Source organism: Staurois parvus, unplaced genomic scaffold (assembly GCF_062004578.1).
Source record: "Staurois parvus isolate SC_StPar_1 unplaced genomic scaffold, SC_StPar_1.0 ptg000188l, whole genome shotgun sequence".
Taxonomy (NCBI): Eukaryota; Metazoa; Chordata; class Amphibia; order Anura; family Ranidae; genus Staurois; species Staurois parvus.
The window spans coordinates 179,976-199,486 of NW_028317984.1; the positions used below are offsets into that span (position 1 = coordinate 179,976).

Consider the following 19,511-nt stretch of genomic DNA (forward strand, 5'->3'; position numbering starts at 1 on the left):
GGGAGTATTCTAAGCAAAGAAAATATAAAATATAGAAATCCCTTTTTTAACACGTAGAGATGTAGCTTTAGATGGAAAACGTATTCCCCTACCAATACCTATAGACGTCCCATAACAAAACCTCTCTAGACTCTCTAGACTCACAGCAAGCACTGACGTGAAAAGCCTGACCGCCTCACCGGCAGCGTCATCACGTATTCTCAGCAAGCACTGACGTGAAAAGCCTGACCGCCTCACCGGCAGCGTCATCACGTATTCTCCTTCTAGCCTCCTCGGAAACGTCATCACGTCCTCCTCTATTGTGTTCTTACGGGTCGCATGCATATGATGTCACCGGAGTTCATCTGGAAGGAAAACATGGCGGAGTTAGAACCGGCAGCTCCGAGCGAGGAGAAGATTACAGCTGAAGCCGCAGAAATGCAGGAGAAGGTGGATGAGGCGGAGAACGTGGTGAGGGGGATGCATGGAAAAGAATGTATACTTTCACCTAATCAGTATAAAGAAACAAGTAATGGCGACGTGTTTCCTTTGATAAATGGACTACACAGCAATACGGTACATAGCTCTGGTACCACATTGAAAGTCTCAGTAAACACAAGTACAGTTCTGTGGTAATAATTGATACTTACCGCGCTCTAATACTACATACTTAAAAATGCCACTAATTAATATATACTGTGACAATATCAATTTATCAGCTGCATTACCAAAATTAATCAAATTATATTCCCTCAGTGTTTGGTAAAAAATATAAATAAAGAATATGTGAATAAATCCAATAGTGATAATTTTACAATATAAATATCTCATTAAAAATAAATTCATAAAAGTCCACTGTGCAAATGTGTAAAACAAAAAATAATTATAAATATCTCATTAGAAATAAAGTCGAATGTGCAAATTGTGCAAAACAAAAAATGAATTATATATATATATATATATATATATATATAAAATTTGGAAAATATAAATTTATGAAGTTTCAACAGCAAAAAAATGTGCAAAAAGGAAGATGTGCAAAAAAGTTTTTTTTAAAATTCAGCAGGGAGAAGATGATGATAATATACTCTCCTTTCAAGCTGCTTATGATGGTGTGGCTGGAAACCTACGGATTATCTTCTTAGCCTATACAGGCATAAGGATTTCTCCCTCCTAGAACCTCTCCTCACTCCAATGCTCAATGTATCCTCATATGACCCATAGGAAAAAAGAATAAAAGATATAGTGCCTTATCCAAGGTAAATAAAAACACTCTTTAATGTGCTCCCATATTGCACTCACAGTGTTTCAACAATAAACACGCATGTATTGCAATTTAAGCCGCAGAGTGCGGTAATGATCAGCCTCGTAGGAGTGTTATCATACTCCGTCAGTACTCGCCGTAATGATGATCCGATACGTGGTGACGTCACTGCCCCCTCCCCAGGCTGATTGAGCATTGGAGTGAGGAGAGGCTGTAGAAGGGAGAAATCCTTATGCCTGTATAGGCTAAGAAGATAATCCGTAGGTTTCGAACCACACCATCATAAGCAGCTTGAAAGGAGAGTATATTATCATCATCTTCTCCCTGCTGAATTTTAAAAAAACTTTTTTGCACATCTTCCTTTTTGCACATTTTTTTGCTGTTGAAACTTCATAAATTTATATATATTTTCAAAAAAATTTTTATTTTATATATATATATATATATATATAATTCATTTTTTGTTTTGCACATTGGACTTTATGAATTTATTTATTTCTAATGAGATATTTATAATTATTTTTTGTTTTACACATTTGCACAGTGGACTTTTATGAATTTATTTTTAATGAGATATTTATATTGTAAAATTATCACTATTGGATTTATTCACATATTCTTTATTTATATTTTTTTACCAATCACTGTGGGAATATAATTTGATTAATTTTGGTAATGCAGCTGATAAGTTGATATTGTCACAGTATATATTAATTAGTGGTATTTTTAAGTATATAGTATTGGCACGGTAGTATTAGAGCGCGGTAATTATCAATTATTTTTATGTAGTCTACATCTTATGAGGGTGAGAAAAAATTCCAGCGATCTAATACACTGATTTTTGACTCCAGTGGCTCACAAGTTCATTTATATAATTACAGTTCTATGGTATTGTTGTTTTGAGGACATTGTTAACCACCAGCATAACCAAACCAATTTGTCTGCGCTACTTTAACTGGCAATTGCGCGGTTATATGGAAATAACATTTTTATCATTCTTTTCACACAAATAGGCTTTATTTTGATGGTATTTGATCACAAATGTTTTTTTTTATTTTTTTATTATATAAGCAAAAACATATCAAAAATTTGGAGAGAAAAAATATTTTCTACATTCTCATATAAAACGTATCCAATTAAAAGAAAATTTCTTCATAAATTTAGGCCACAAAGTATTCTGCTACATGTCTCCTGGTAAAAAAAAAAAATCCCAATAAGAGTATATTAATTGGTTTGTGCAAACGTTATCGTGTCTACAAACTATGGTATATATACTGGAATTTATACAGCTATGACGCTGTCCTGGTAATGGCGGTGATCAGTGACTTATATTGGGACTGTGATAGTATGGTGGGCAATCTGGAACTAGCTGACACTGGCTGGAAGGTTTACTGACAGTAATGACACTAATCACAGTGATCAGTGCTAACACTGTACACTTGTCACTGTACTAATGACAATGGCTGGGAAGGGGTTAACATTTGGAGGCAGTAAAGGGGTTAACTATGTGCCTGATGTGTGCTGCTTTTACTAAGAGATTTGGCTGTTTGTTTTTTTTTCTCCCTGCTTTGCAGGGAGAAGAAACACCAAGATCATTGGTCTGTGTTTTTAAACACAGGGCTCTGTGCTGTGAATGGACATGGCACTATCAGCAGGTCTCAACCATAAATCATTGGTAAGATCCTGCTGTGTCCAACTGCAGTGCAGGTTAGCAGGGGGCATGAGCATGCCCCACATGTGTGTGGATCTCATCTCAATATGAACATACATGATACATGACCGACAGAGCCCGACCCTGGATCGTACAGATCTCCCAGACAGCTTCATTCAACAGCTTCTTACCAGCTGCACTGCTGATTGGAGCATTATCTTTATCTTGAAGAAAGTCTGGGAGTGTGAATCAATCCACCATTTGTGCACCCAGAATCTTGTGATCTTCCAACTGGGGGCAGTCATCTTTGACCCCCTGGATCCATATCTCTTATTAGGAGACCGAGAGGTCTGTTCCAGGAGAGCCTGTTGCTGGTCATCAATACTTACAAGAAAGCAATATTTGACCACATTAAACGGGGTCAATTTTTTCTGGTGAGTGAGAAATTCACTTATTGTCTGCACGTGGTGAAAGATCATATTTTTGGTCTATGGGACTACACTTTTATGGGACTGTCACCATAATATATTCACTATTCATCATATTTTGTTCAGGACTACTATTTGTTTAATGATATTGCTATTTCGCTTTATTTTTCATTTGTGTTATATAATCATTACAGCGCTTATTCACATATTCATTTGTTTACATGCATTTCACTTTTTAGGGGCAGCTGGTAACTTCTGCTGGCTTAGAGCAGGCAACATCCATTATTGTTTAAATTATTCACTTATTTAGTACCACGATACTGCTTTTTCAAATAGCCATACACAGCCAGATTTCTTTTGTTCAGTCCACAGATTCCATGAGAGAAAAATCACTTGAGTCCCCCATTCACACTAAAAACTATGGATGAAGAAATCTCCACTGCCTGCTATTGTATTCAGCAGCTGTATGAACACCTGAACAGTAACTGCAGTTGATAGGATTTTGCATTGTTCTGGTAATCATTTTCTACCCAGCTCGACGTTTACTCGACTTTTGTCAAGCTAAGTGGCGCTTGCAGGGCCACCCATGGCTCAAAGTTTAGGCAATTATACAGGAATTTGCCAATACTTGAGCCGAATAGGTCCAGCTTTAGCCATTCATACCTGATTACCATGTATGAATCTTGAGATGTATCCTACTTCCCTCATGAAGTCTTTATACACTTATAATAAAAATTCTGGGCAGGGGTGAAAGAAAACCTTCTATTTGTGATTATTCATGTTTTATATGTTTGTATGTAGTAAACCTCTGCATTACTATTATTACTCAAAACTCTATCTTCAAGGTGAAAACAGAGGAAATCCCTGTGACGGCAGCAGTTGGAGAGACACCAGATATGTTACTCAATTCTAAGAAAATGAAAATGGAAGTAAAGGAGAAAAAAGAAAAGAAGCAGAAAGTGGATGAGGATGAGATACAGAAGATGCAGTAAGTAACTGTGAATACATTGGAACTGACACTCCTGAGATTTTTTATTACAGTCATACCTAAATATGTCACCCATTGTTTTTTATGTAGAATTCTGGTGTCATCCTTCTCAGAAGAACAACTAAATCGCTATGAGATGTATAGACGCTCTGCATTCCCTAAAGCCGCTATTAAACGGGTACGATGTTCAATTTGCTTGAACCCTTATTTAAAGTTACTTGTACCATCTTTGTAAACATTCAGTAATAATTTTTAAAGTGACCACAGGGTCACTTTAAAAACTAGAAAAGTCTGCATAAAGTCACAAAGCCTTTGCATTATTTCTATTTCCTGCTTTAATGCATTTAAGCTAGAGGGGTGGCAAGGCAACTGGCAAATTCAAAAACCAAGTGAATCTTGTGAGCTGCTATCAATATATAAATCTATACAATAATGTGAATTTCCCACACTAATCACACTCTAATATAAATGCGTTATTAATACAACCATCAAAGTGCCGCGCTGCAATTAATAATTGCTATGCGCCAAAATTCTACATATAACACTAGTGCATTAAATAATCATCAACATCATAAATGTAATGTTCACGCACATAATTGTGAATAAATAATTCTAAAGGATACTCCTACTTAAAGAACTTCTTCAGTTATGAGTCAACTTCACAAATATAGGAACTTCTTCCGCCACCATTTTGTGCCAAAATAATATTTCCAGCATGGTGACACACCACCCTTCACCAGATGTGCTCTCACCGTGAATACATGACCAAACCGTTAAGTGAGGTCATATAGTGCCTATGTCCTTAATATAGGAGTGATGTGTTCCCAGTTGGGTCAGATGAAACCGCACTCCTTATGTTTCCACCTCTCCTTTTCCTATCGATCCTCCTCAGCCATACATACATAAGCAAAAAATCACCAACGTAGTGCTTAGCCTTTTAAAATGTATTTATATAAATCATTTCCAATAAATGAACTCACATTTGCAAGGTGTCTTCGCACACTACACTATATCGCACATCAAGTATAATCCAATGATGCACATACACTGATCAGTATACAACCAGCTGATAATTACCACATCTCACTAAACCTCGAGCGTTATGTCGTCAAGATCCTCCCTATACGTTACACCACTAAGTCACATGGCTTCATCGGGGAAATCTGGACCCTGGGGTATTATGTGATCTGTTTAAAGGCATCTGTAATAGGTACGTATAAAACATAAAATACTGCTTGATAGGAGCCTGCAGTTGTGATTTTAACATTAATCGCAGAAAGTGTTCTTTTGTATGTAAAATACTTATTTTAGCATCCCTCCAGTGCTTAGTTGCAAAATGAATGCATCTGCATTTATTTGGTTTCTGCTGAAGGGCCAAACATCCTAGAGCTATTGATTAGCTTCATCTGGACATTGGTTCCCTAAGCTCCAGGTTATTCACACAAACATGCCAAGCAATTAATTTCATGTAGTTTCCTTTTGAGGTCAGTACTGTACTATTTATCATTACTTACTGTAAAATGTGATAACATGAGAAAAGTTTATTAAGTTTAAAAAAAAAACAAAACAGATTGAGTCTATTTATGCATGTTTTTCACATGAGATTTACACAACTTTTGAACATTTTTCTAATTGGATTCATTTGGAAGAAAATTTGAATCCTGGGTGAAAAATATATAAATAGACCCCTGTGCTGTTCTGTAATTTATTTTCTTTTTTTTATTGAAGATTAGTCTCTGGAAATATCTTGAATTGTTTCATTTTGTTTCTCTTTGTTCTTATTTTCAGCTGATTCAGTCCATTACAGGCTGCTCTGTGTCACAGAATGTGGTGATTGCCATGTCTGGTATTTCAAAGGTTTTTGTTGGAGAGGTTGTAGAAGAAGGTATTTTTAGAACTTGCTTTTTAAAAACTTGAGTATTGCTGCTGTGCCGATATATCAAACTCTGAGGACTTCCAAGAGAACTAGATTTTCTGAGTGGTAGCTAGTTCCCCTCATAGAAGGTGACTGTATATCTTTGCAGCAGCCTCAAAAACCCTTTATATGTATGTGTCTCCTACTTCACTTTGCATTAAAATCAGGAATGTGATTCACAGAATTTACTTGAAGATATGTTCCATACATTATGTGGGATGTATGATATGCTAACTCTTAATTGCCAGTTAATTTTTTACTGCTTCGTTAGGGGCACGTGTTGGGTTATGCTTCATGGTGTTGAAAGAGCCCTTCAGAATTGTATTGTAAATTCTCTGTGAAAACGAGAATTTCTAAAACCTAAGAGCAGCCAAAATCACAAAGAGAAAAATCAGTAAAAGGCACGTAACTTACAAGTCAGTAGGATGTGTCCCTTGTGCTGATTCCTTTTCTGTAGGGGTTAATAGAACTAACGGGCAGTCGTAGGCTGTTATCAAAAGAGCCTCGATCCGCTATTCTGAGTAAAAGCCGTACTACAGCTTTTTGAATGAAACGAGATCTATAATTGGTGGGGACAAACCTATTAATCATCCGCATGTCTTACATTCATTGCTTTCCATTCATTGAAGCTGTAGTGTAGTACAGATTATGGTGGAGGAAGATTTTCACTAACATAAGAGGAATAAGCAGGAAGGACAAATTCTACTGACTGTAATTTTTGTGTTTGCCCTGCACTTTGTACCAGGTTCAGTGCTCCCCGAAACGTTTGGTTAGCACACAAGAAAGCTTCAGCATACAAGACCATCGACAACACTCCCTGGTTCTACAATCCAAACCATTGACCATAGATACCTCTTCCAACACCTCATCACACATTCCTATACAATGGCTACAAAGGCAGCAGATTCTATACTACCTCCGATCCATTAACAAACTCACCAGTATCACTCCTGACTCCACTACCTTCGAATCTCACCTTCTACAGAAAGACCCACCTATACTATCGCCCAACTATATTCTATTCTTATAGTTGCCCCCATACCAGACCTCCCCTCCTACACACTATTTTGGGAGAGGGAAATTCAGACCAATCATTGATCAAACCATCACTTTTCCACAGCATCCAGTTAGCCATGATGGAGTACCCACTCCCCCTGCTCCCCTCCACATCCCCTCTCCCTCAAATACTTCTTTCTTTGCAGTTCCCTTTTCCAGTTTGAGACACCAGCCATAGTGGTTCGAATATGACCTCTTTGCCAGTCAGCGAACCTGTCAGCTGACTGGTCACACAAAATTCTTTGACTGTAGCACCTAATTTACCAGTCAGTTCTTCTCTTGGATATCCGCTAGAAGCTCCGAGATGGGGGTGCCCAATTCTTGGTATATTATGTCTTCAATTATAAGCCATATCTTCCTATGACATCCTCATCTTATATTTATTTTGTTTTCTCAGCTCTGGATGTTTGTGAAAAATGGGGAGAAAACCCTCCACTGCAGCCTCGACACATGAGAGAAGCACTCAGAAGATTGAAGTCCAGGGGGCAAATTCCAGATTCCAAGTATAAAAAAATCTTGTTCAGTTAATATTATTGGACATGAGATTGACCTATTGTACCTTCTAAGAAGAGAGCGGTTGCTTTGAGGATTGGTGGTAAACCTGCAGCTTTGCTCCTGCAGGGTCAAGCAACAGGTTATCCCCACCAGCAGTACATACGAAACTTTACTTTGCATCCTTGTTACTTTGACTGCCAAGAACATAAGAAAAAGCATGATTTGAAACTTAACTAGGGCTTTCGTTCTTCATGCCCGATGATTAAACAAAGTAGTGATGGGCAAAAAGAAAGCAAGTATGTGTAGCTGCCATTGCTGACCTGTTTTTAAAGGACAAAAATAATTTTATAACAACACATAGCATCAATACATCCATTTGACTGCTAACAAATTCTAAAAGCACATGCTGTTGTTTGTTGAATGCCTCTATATTTCCCTTTGCCTCCACTGTGGGCGGTGTCTGATACCCCTCAAGTGTAGTGCTGACTGTAACTTTAAATTAGCTGCTAGCAGCCTTTCAGCAGGCTTCAGCTTGTTCAAAGTGACAGTCAGTGCTACCATTAAGATCTATGTTTAACATCTCCATGCTTTCTGAAGGATTTGCTCATACTGAAGGACATATATACAAAGCCTAAAACAAGTCAGCAGTGGCATTTTTCACTATGTTCACTTTAAATATAAGCTACACGATGAGTATTGCAGAATAATGTACTGACCGTCGTCGATACTGCAAGATGTGTACTGTTTCATAACGTGTATGGGAAGTGAAGAAAGATGCATAAGATGTAGAAATAACTGTACCATATTAGATCAAAATATTGTCAGGTGTATTTACAAACACATTTATGAATATACATACATTTTTTTTTCTTTAGTAAAATGGGGTTTTTTTTATGTGATTATACCATGTTTAGTAGTAACAGTTTTATATGGCTTTATTTAATTAAACAAAAAAATTAAAATGGTGCAGCAACAAATCTGTAATCGTCTTTTACCATAAAACTACAGGCTTCTCCACTGCCTTTTGTGCAGTTATTGTTTGCGATGTATATTATCAACATGGGATTAAGAGATTGTAATAAATAAAGCATATTGTGGACAAAGCAGTACAATCATTTACTGAGTATGCAACCTCATAATCTTCTAATCCTTGCCTATGTTCCAGTTTAAGCTGGCACCCTGACTGCTGTCCCAGGTTTCCTGCAGCATTCTATGGAGTTACCCTTTCATGCAGGGACTAGAGTTGTGTTTACCAACACTGTGTGCATCAATAAAAATACACAGCCCAATAGCCTAGGATGGAAAGGTCCTCCCCTGCTCCTCCATCCATGCTAACAGACTGACTGGAGACTGCATTGTCCACTGTTAACTCTGTCAACACCAGAAGTTCAGGAAAGCAGCATTGAGAAAGCAAGATCCAGCAGCAATAAAAGTTGAAAACTGCAAGTGCTGGGGTAAGAATTTTAACATAGTTTACTGGTGAATGTTTGTTTTATTTTGCTAAATGTGTTAAGGACTGCTGAGAGTTTATTACTACTTTAAAGCCAAACTCCAGGTATGATAATTGCATACTTGCATTGGTCCAGCTTGGACCAATGTAGGTATGCATATCTTGTACATGAGAAGCTGCCAGGGAAGCAGGCAATCACTGAAGCAATCGGCACTACTACAGTGTGGCTCCAATCTTCTAGGTCCTATGCCAGTGGCTTCCACGGGAGATGAAGGGTGTCGCTTCCTGCAAGTTTAATGTCCTGGTTCATCACATTGGATGATTGGGATACAAAGCTGTCAAGCACCGGTAATGAATGCAAGCCTGAAATGCTACCCGCAATCACACCTGAGGGTTCCAGTGATTGATCAATGTGCTCACTGAATATGTGAGATCCACAATACAGCTTTTACTAAAGTCACTAATTGAGAGCCACTTGGAATGATTTTTTTTTTCTTTGTTCCAAAAATAATTTTATTAGAAAAGTTAAGGCAGATCAATGTACATACAAATATGTATTACAGTCTGAACATAGACACAATATGCAGCATCCCGTTTCGCAGACGGGCTATGGGTTTGAATTGTAGTACAAATCGAGATGAGGTATATCTTTATATCAAAGGTGTATAGAAAACCAGCAGATACAAAGAGTGTAATAGATACATCGTTATAGGTATATTAATTACTGACCTATCTACTTATAAGCCCTTATGTTGAGGGAATGTGAAGTGCTGGGAAAGAATAGCACATGATGATGTGTGCGTTATGATTTCTGTGCCCATTTCGGGAGTGTGTGAAATTAGTCACACTTGTACCAGAGATTAAATGCTATGTTTTGCTGGTGATATGTGAATGATGAAAGCGTACAAAAGGTGTGAGATAAAGAGAAGTCAGAGAGGTGAATAGATGTAAGAAGAGATGTAGTAAGGGGGAGTATGAGGAAAAAAAAAAAGAGGGGGGGGGATATTAGAATGGGTAGCTGCAGATAAAATAAATCGCATTGTTTTATACGAGCCAGAAAGATAGCTATATAGCTTAGTATTTAATATGTGCAAGATCATTTAATGGGGCAATATGTGGGTCAAGAACCTGAAAGGTAGGTTATGATGTTGAGTCTCAATCCATCTACAGTTGCAAGAAAAAGTATGTGAACCCCTTGGGATTACGTGGAGTTTTGCATGAATTGGGCATAAAATGTGCTCTGAACGTCATCTAAGTCACAACAATAGAAGAACACAGTCTGCTGAACATAATACTACACAAACATTAGAAGTTGCCATGGTTTAATTGCACATAACATGTAAACATTCACAGTGCAGGGAGGAAAAAGTATGTGAACCTTTGGACTTAATAACTGGTTGACCCTTCTTTGGCAGCAATAACCTCAACCAAACGTTTCCTGTAGTTGCAGATCAGACCTGCACAACGATCTGGAGTAATTTTGGACCACTCCTCTTCACAAAACTGTTTCAGTGTAGCAATATTCTTGGGATGTCTGGTGTGAATCGCTCTCTCAAGGTCATGCCACAGCATTTCAATCGGGTTGAGGTCAGGACTCTGACTGGGCCACTCCAGAAGGCGTATTCTGTGCTGTTGCAGCCATTGTTTTGTTGAATTGCTTGTATGCTTTGGGTCATTGTCCTGTTGCATCACCCATCCTCTGTGGAGCTTCAGTTGGCGGACAGATGGTCGTACGTTTTCCTGCAAAATGTTTTGATAAACTCTGGAATTCATTTTCCCATCGATGACAACAATCCGTCCAGGCCCTGAGGCAGCAAAGCAGCCCCAAACCATGATGCTCCCTCCACCATGTTTTAAAGTGGGGATGAGGTTTTGATGTTGGTGTGCTGTGCCTTTTTTTCTCCACACATAGTGTTGTGTGTTCTTCCCAAACAACTCAATCTTGGTTTCATCTGTCCACAGTATATTTTGCCAGTAGTGCTGTGGAACATCCAGGTGCTCTTTTGCAAACTTCAAACGTGCTGCAATATTCTTTTTGGACAGCAATGGCTTCCTCCGTGGTGTCCTCCCATGTACTCCATTCTTGTTTAATGTTTTCCTTATTGTAGAGGTGTCAACAAAAATGTTAGCATGTGCCAGAGATTTCTGTAGGTCTTTAGCTGACACTCTGGGATTCTTCTTTACCTCATGCAGCATTCTGCGCTGTGCTCTTGCAGTCATTTTTACAGGACGACCACGCCTAGGGAGAGTAGTAACAGTGATAAACTTTCTCCATTTGTAGATAGTCTGTCTTACCGTGGACACATGAACATCAGGGCTTTTGGAGATACTTATGTAACCCTTTCCAGCTTCATGCAAGTCAACAATTCTTGATCGTAGGTCTTCTAAGAGCTCTTTTCTGCGAGGCATGGTTCACATCAGACAGTGCTTCTTGAAACCAGTAAACCCAAAACAGATGTGTGTTTTTTAAGGGCAGGACAGCTGTCAGCAACACATCCAATATCATCACACTGATTGGAGTCAAGGTTGGCTCACTCCTGGCTCCAATTAGCTCTGGGAGAAGTCATTAAGCTAGGGTCTCACATACTTTTTCCTCCCTGCACTGTGAATGTTTACATGTTATGTGCAATTAAACCATGGCAACATCTAATGTTTGTGTAGTATTATGTTCAGCAGACTGTGTTCTTCTATTGTTGTGACTTAGATGACGTTCAGAGCACATTTTATGTCCAATTCATGCAAAACTCCACGTAATCCCAAGGGGTTCACATACTTTTTCTTGCAACTGTAAATGTGCATTAAATGCGTCACTGGTGGATAGGGTGTCTTTTGAGATAACATTGTGTCCAATTATTTAGTCAGGGGCTGTAGGCTGGTCATGCAATAATAGGTGATAGGTAGTGGTGGTTTTGAAATTACTCCAACAAGCCCATGTCTTCCTGAATCTCTCGGGATGATCTTTTGCTACAGAAATCAATTTCTCCATTTCCTCAATTTTGTTGATCCTAGCAAACTATTCTTGAATAGTGGGAACATGTGTTGAGCGCCAGTGGACTGGGATACATTGTTTTGTCACGTTTACCATGTGCATGGCGAGTGATTTACGGTATGTCCTAAATGAAAGTGTGGAATGGTGGAGCAAGAATTGTGTGGGGGAGAGGTCTAGGAAGTACGTAGTTACTTGCGTGATTATGAGTTGGATTTTCTCCCAGAAAGGCTGCAGCAATGGGCAGTCCCACCAGAAATGCAAGAATGTACCCGTCGCCTGGTGGCATCTCCAACACGAATCTGAGATGTTAAGGTCAAATTTGTGAAGCAGGGACGGAACTCTGTACCATCTAGAATATAGTTTAAAATTGTTTTCTTGTGTGGAGACACATATGGATCCTTTATGTACAGTCAGGCCCATAAATATTGGGACATCAACACAATTCTAACAGTTTTGGCTCTATACACCACCATAATGGATTTGAAATGAAACAAACAAGATGTGCCTTAACTGCAGACTGTCAGCTTTAATTTGAGGGCATTTACATCCAAATCAGGTGAACGGTGTAGGAATTACAACAGTTTGCATATGTGCCTCCCACTTGTTAAGGGACTAAAAGTAATGGAACAGAATTATAATCATAAATCAAACTTTCACTTTTTAATACTTGGTTGCAAATCCTTTGCAGTCAATTACAGCCTGAAGCCTGGAACACATAGACATCACCAGACACTGGGTTTCATCCCTGGTGATGCTTTGCCAGGCCTCTACTGCAACTGTCTTCAGTTCCTGCTTGTTCTTGGGGCATTTTCCCTTCAGTTTTGTCTTCAGCAAGTGAAATGCATGCTCATTTGGATTTAGGTCAGGTGATTGACTTGACCAATGCATAACATTCCACTTCTTTCCCTTAAAAAACTCTTTGGTTGCTTTTGCAGTATGCTTTGGGTCATTGTCCATCTGCACTGTGAAGCTGCGTCCAATGAGTTCTGAAGCATTTGGCTGAATATGAGCAGATAATATTGCCCGAAACACTTCAGAATTCATCCTGCTGCTTTTGTCAGCAGTCACATCATCAATAAATACAAGAGAACCAGTTCCATTGGCAGCCATACATGCCCACACCATGACACTACCACCACCATGCTTCACTGATGAGGTGGTATGCTTAGGATCATGAGCAGTTCCTTTCCTTCTCCATACTCCTCTCTTCCCATCACTCTGGTACAAGTTGATCTTGGTCTCATCTGTCCATAGGATGTTGTTCCAGAACTGTGAAGGCTTTTTTAGATGTCGTTTGGCAAACTCTAATCTGGCCTTCCTGTTTTTGAGGCTCACCAATGGTTTACATCTTGTGGTGAACCCTCTGTATTCACTCTGGTGAAGTCTTCTCTTGATTGTTGACTTTGACACACATACACCTACCTCCTGGAGAGTATTCTTGATCTGGCCAACTGTTGTGAAGGGTGTTTTCTTCACCAGGAAAAGAATTCTTCAGTCATCCACCACAGTTGTTTTCCGTGGTCTTCCGGGTCTTTTGGTGTTGCTGAACTCACCGGTGCATTCCTTCTTTTTAAGAATGTTCCAAACAGTTGTTTTGGCCACGCCCTAATGTTTTTGCTATCTCTCGGATGGGTTTGTTTTGTTTTTTCAGCCTAATGATGGCTTGCTTCACTGATAATGACAGCTCTTTGGATCGCATCTTGAGAGTTGACAGCAACAGATTCCAAATGCAAATAGCACACTTGAAATGAACTCTGTACCTTTTTATCTGCTCATTGTAATTGGGATAATGAGGGAATAACACACACCTGGCCATGGAACAGCTGAGAAGCCAATTGTCCCATTACTTTTGGTCCCTTAACAAATGGGAGGCACATGTGTAAACTGTTGTAATTCCTACACCGTTCACCTGATTTGGATGTAAATACCCTCAAATTAAAGCTGACAGTCTGCAGTTAAAGCACATCTTGTTCGTTTCATTTCAAATCCATTGTGGTGGTGTATAGAGCCAAAAATGTTAGAATTGTGTCGATGTCCCAATATTTATGGACCTGACTGTATATGTTCGTAAATGTGATCCCAATCTTCTGGCGATAGTTGGAGTTGTAAGTAAAAGCTCCAGGCCTTGCAAGCTTTCCTAGACAGAAGGTCAATGGTGTTTGGATTTTTTAGCTATGAGGAGCTATGTATAAAGTGGTGGAGCTGTCTGTACATCCACAGTGTCAGGGTTAGAGATGGCCATTTGTTCAAAAGGTGGTCTCTGAGTAAGAATGTCCCATCTTTGAAGAGTTGATGCAGAGTCAAATTGTCTAGGGGGTTAGACCCGGCGAGAAAGGCATGAGACATACATGGGGGGGGGGGTCTGGGTTCATTTTGATAGGAGTGAGTGGACCAGGGGTTGAAGAAAAACCTGTTTTCTGACTTATCAGATGATAACATGATAGAGTAGTGCCTTTAAGAAGGTGTTCCCTGAACTCAGATGGGATGTGGGAATTTTTCAGCCAAGGGGAAGTGGCGAACGGTGTCCCCGAAAATGCAGCTTCCAGATTAACCCAAGCCTTACGGTTGCGGTTCGTAGACCAATCTACTATTCTTGCCATGTGACAGGCTCTATAGTAGCAGGTGATATCAGGCAGTCCAATACCTCCGCCCATCTTGGGCATGGTAAGTTGTTCAAAACCAATTCTGGGGCGTCGATTACACCATAGACACGAGGTACATAATGTTTTATAGGACTTAAAGAAGGAATTGGGCAGTTTAATTAGAATCGTTTGCATCAGGTATAGTAGTCTGGGAAGCACATTCATCTTAAGAATAGCTGCTCTGCCAAACCAAGAGAAAAATGGTTTGTCCCATGTCTGTAGATCTTTGGTGATGCTACGTAAAATGGGTAAAAACTTTTTGGCATAGAGTTCTGTAAGGTGAGTCAGTAATTGGATTCCTAAGTATGTAATGGCCTCGGACTGCCATGCGAAAGGAAAGTTCGTTTTCACCTGTTTTTTAGATTGCAGGGCCCTGGCTAAAGATTTGCCGCTCTTATTTCCATGTTCATAAAAGAGTTTTTCTGAGATAAAGTAAAATTACGCTTGGTTTCCTTTTCCACAATGTCTCAAAGTTGTTTGCGTGCCTGATCAATTTCGGTCGCAGAGTTTACAGCCTTCGAGCATTTATGTGAGCATTCAAGTTTACGTACTTTATGAAGTATAGAAGTAAAAGATGCCTGAGCTATGCATTTTCGAGAAGCAGTGATTGAAAGAAGGAGCCCACGTATCGCACATTTGTGTGCTTCCGATTGAATGAGAGGTGTCGTTTCCAGGGACGTATTTTCTTTAACCACCTCGCGCCCGCCATATAGCCCAATGACGGGCGCAAGGTGGTTCTCTTGTTCTGGGAGGACGTCATATGACGTCCTCCCATTCTCACCGCGCATGCACGGCTCAGAGAGCGCAGGGCACAGCGGATCACGGAAAGAGCCGAAGATGTCGGCTTGGTCATGTGATCAGCTGTGTCCAATCACAGCTGATCACATGTAAACAGGGAAATGCCGGTTATCGGCATTTCTCTCCTCTTGAGCTGTCACGCTGACAGCTTGAGAGGAGAGGAGAGCCGGTAATCGGCTTTCCGCGAGGGGACATGTATATTGGTCATCAGAGCACTGATGATCAGTGTAGCCCCAGCAGTGCCACCTGTCAGTGCCTACCGGTGCACATCAATGCCACATATCAGTGCCCATCTGAGCTGCCTTTCAGTGTCACCCATCAGTGCCAGTCAGTGCTGCCTATTAGTGCCATGTATCAGTGCTGCCTTTCAGTGCCCACCACTGCAGCCTCATTAGCGCACATCAGTGAAGGAGAAAAATCACTTATTTACAAAATTTTATAACAAAAACTAAGTAAAAGGTTTTTTTCCAAAATTTTCAGAGGTTTTTGGTTTAAGAAAAAATAAAAAACCCAGAGGTGATTAAATAACACCAAAATAAAGCTCTGTCACAAAAAACTGATAAAAATTTCATATAGGTACAGTGTTGTATGACCACGCAATTGTCATTCATAGTGCGACAGCGCTGAAAGCTGGAAATTGGCCTGGGCAGGAAGGGGGGTATAAGTGCCCTGTAGGCTTGTGGTTAAAATAATTGGTCAGAGATTCACGAATTTGGAGGGTAATGGATGAGTCCGTAATGGATGAGTCCTTGGAATGATTGAGCCATCAGTGACAAAACTGAATTTGGTGGTCTTTAACCACTAGCCTACAGGGCACTTATACCCCCTTCTTGCCCAGGCCAATTTCCAGCTTTCAGCACTGTCACATTTTGAATGACAATTGCGCGGTCATGCAACACTGTACCCATATGAAAACTGTATCCTTTTTTTTGCGACAGAGCTTTATTTTGGTGGTATTTAATCACCTCTGGGTTTTTTTATTAAACAACCACTGAAAATTTTGAAAAAAAAAAGTTTTTTCTTAGTTTTTGTTATAAAATTTTGTAAATTAAGTGATTTTTCTCCTTCAATGATGTGCGCTAATGAGGCTGTAGTGATGGGCACTGATGGACACTGATAGGGGGCACTGATGGACACTGAAAGGCAGCCCTAATAGGCGGCACTGATGCACACTGATAGGCGGCACTGACTGGCATTGATGATCTGTGTACATGTCCCCTCCAAGGAATGCCGATTACCAGCTCTCCTCTCCTCATGAGCTGTCAGCGTGACAGCTTGTGAGGAGAGAAAAGCCGATAACCGGCATGTCACTGTTTACATGGGATCAGCTATGATTGGACACAGCTGATCACATGCACGAGCCGACAGCTTCGGCTCTTTCCGTTGATCCGCTGTGTCCTAGAGACACAGTGCACCGCCGATCGCCGCACTGCGTGCTCCCAGAGCGAGAACGAGAGAACCGCCTTGCATCCGTCATTTTACTATATGTTGGCGATTGGAGTAAATATGCAGGATTTGGTGATCAGATCTGACAACAAAAGCAGCTGACAGAAGAATCTCCAGAAACTATAAATCCAGCAAGCAGATGTCCTAGCTCCTTGGGACACTTAGCTTAAAGACTAGGTATATATAAATAAATAAATATATTTGCAGCACAAAAAAATTGTGTATTTATTATTTTTCACAGGAGAATATAAAGCATTGCAACCCCAAACCCTTCCTCCAGCTCTATGTCTCAACCTCAGTACAGGCTTTCAGTTAGATAGCTGGAGGAAGTGTCAATAGACTTGAAGTGCAGTGATCACTGCACTCGAATTCCATTGCTATGGTCTACGGCTGTGGCAGATGGGACTTGTAATTCATTCACAGAGCACTTTGGGGGTGGGAGGGATTGCTTAGCAACCTGTTGCATCTTAAACATGGAGTTGGCCTTTAACTGAACTTGTATGCAGGAGCACTGACACAGCCTCTAGTTGGGGTTGTGCACTTTTTTGAACTGTATCTTGTCCAAGCCTATTAGAAACAGGAGTTATACTTGGAAGGCAGTTTGTGCTTCCTTCTTCCAATCCCTGTATCCCTACTGTGTCTTTTGTCCTCTCATTAATACAGGGAGAACATCTTTTAATATATAGTCACCTGCAGTAGCATAAAGGTTGCACTGTTAATAAATAAACACAGAAGGGCAACAGAGGCCTCGGATGCGATGTAGGACTGAAGTTTTTGGGGCAGCTAAATACTGCATTTGGAAGAGTTTACATGAAAGCAAGCAGCACATAAAGGTGAAAGCTATTAAAGTGTGTGTGAAACTATGAAATTCAAGATGCCCAGTGTTTGGTTTTTACATTGAATTAAGCAGTTGGATTTGGTACAGAAAACACTGGGGCGTTTTTTATCTGCCTTGGGTAACGGCTGTGCTTCTGTTGTGTTGCTGTACCTTAACAAGCAAAACCCACTCTCAAATTAGCCATTGCTATATATTTCCATGCATAAGTGTGCTGGGAAATATCTTTTTGTTTAGTGTGTAAAGCCCCATACTAAGCCAACAACGACTGTACCAGGTCACTGCAATTTGGTGGTTGTAAACCACCAGCAGAAGTGTAGAGGAGTCCTAATTGACAAGAAAAAAGCAGTCGTACGTTTAGTTTTTAAAACGGCAGAGTTAAATAAAAAAACATCAATCATCCTAGGACACTAGCCTGAGGACATGATGTTAGTAGGAGGGATTATTCCATGGGCTGGGCTACAGTTTCCAGGGGGTTAACAATGCCAACCTTTATTAGCCAGTGTAGGTTTCCGATGATACCCCTCCAGAACTAGGATCACATACCCAAGTACTATCCTAGTTCTCATATGAACATAAATTAAGACGGAAACCATTTCAGCACGGAAACCATTCCTCCCAATTAACACTTTCACATGCAATTTTGACCAGTGTCACAAAGTGAACAGTTTTGTATTTTATTAGTGTACCATAATTACTAAAAGAAACAAGAAGAGTAGGTCAGCGGGGCACCTTTTTCATGTGTGGTGGTCCTGCCCTGTAGTACACCAATTTTCTTCTAGATACCATATAACTAGAGATGAGCGAATCGAAGTAGGCGAAGTGGAATTCGTTTCGAATATTAGGAAAATTTCGATTTTTTTTTCGAAAATTTTTCCTAAAATGGCGGCGACATGTGCGGCGACGAAGCGGGGATGTCTGGGAAGGCGCGCAGACAAGGCGCGCTGACCCATAATGCATTCATTCATGACATGTGATCGCATTAGCCAATCAGCAGCCAGCCAGCCAGCACAGTGTAATGGTCGAGCTATAAATGGCGGCCATTTTAGAATTCTCCATTTGCCTCCAGTCATTCAACAGAGGCAGACCTGGCTGTATGCAGGGAGAGAGTTAGGGACAGAGAAACGTTACTTAGGGACACAGAAACGTTAGTTAGGGCCACAGAATCGTTACTTAGGGCCATAGAAACGTTACATAGGGCCACAGAAACGTTACTTAGGGCCACAGAATCGTTTGTTAGGGCCACAGAAACGTTACTTAGGGCCACAGAATTGTTACTCAGGGACAGACAGAATCGTTACTGAGGGCCACAGAATCGTTACTGAGGGCCACAGAATCGTTACTTAGGGCCACAGAATCGTTACTTAGGGCCACAGAAACGTTACTTAGGGCCACAGAATTGTTACTTAGGGACAGACACAGAATTGTTACTGAGGGACACAGAATCGTTACTTAGGGCCACAGAATTGTTACTTAGGGACAGACACAGAATTGTTACTGAGGGCCACAGAATCGTTACTTAGGGCCACAGAAATGTTACTTAGGGACAGACACAGAATTGTTACTGAGGGACAC

General features: G+C 40.2%; 1 protein-coding gene across 1 annotated transcript; it reads left to right on the forward strand.

Annotated features, from left to right (window-relative positions):
• The first annotated feature begins 298 nt into the window (after positions 1 to 298).
• TAF11 (TATA-box binding protein associated factor 11) lies at positions 299 to 8,879 on the forward strand. The gene is made up of 5 exons (XM_089677556.1): positions 299 to 450; positions 4,168 to 4,310; positions 4,401 to 4,488; positions 6,099 to 6,195; positions 7,679 to 8,879. Exons 1-5 carry the CDS (start codon positions 319 to 321, stop codon positions 7,807 to 7,809), a joined length of 591 nt encoding a protein of 196 aa, XP_089533682.1. The 5' UTR covers positions 299 to 318; the 3' UTR covers positions 7,810 to 8,879.
• Positions 8,880 to 19,511: the final 10,632 nt, after the last annotated feature.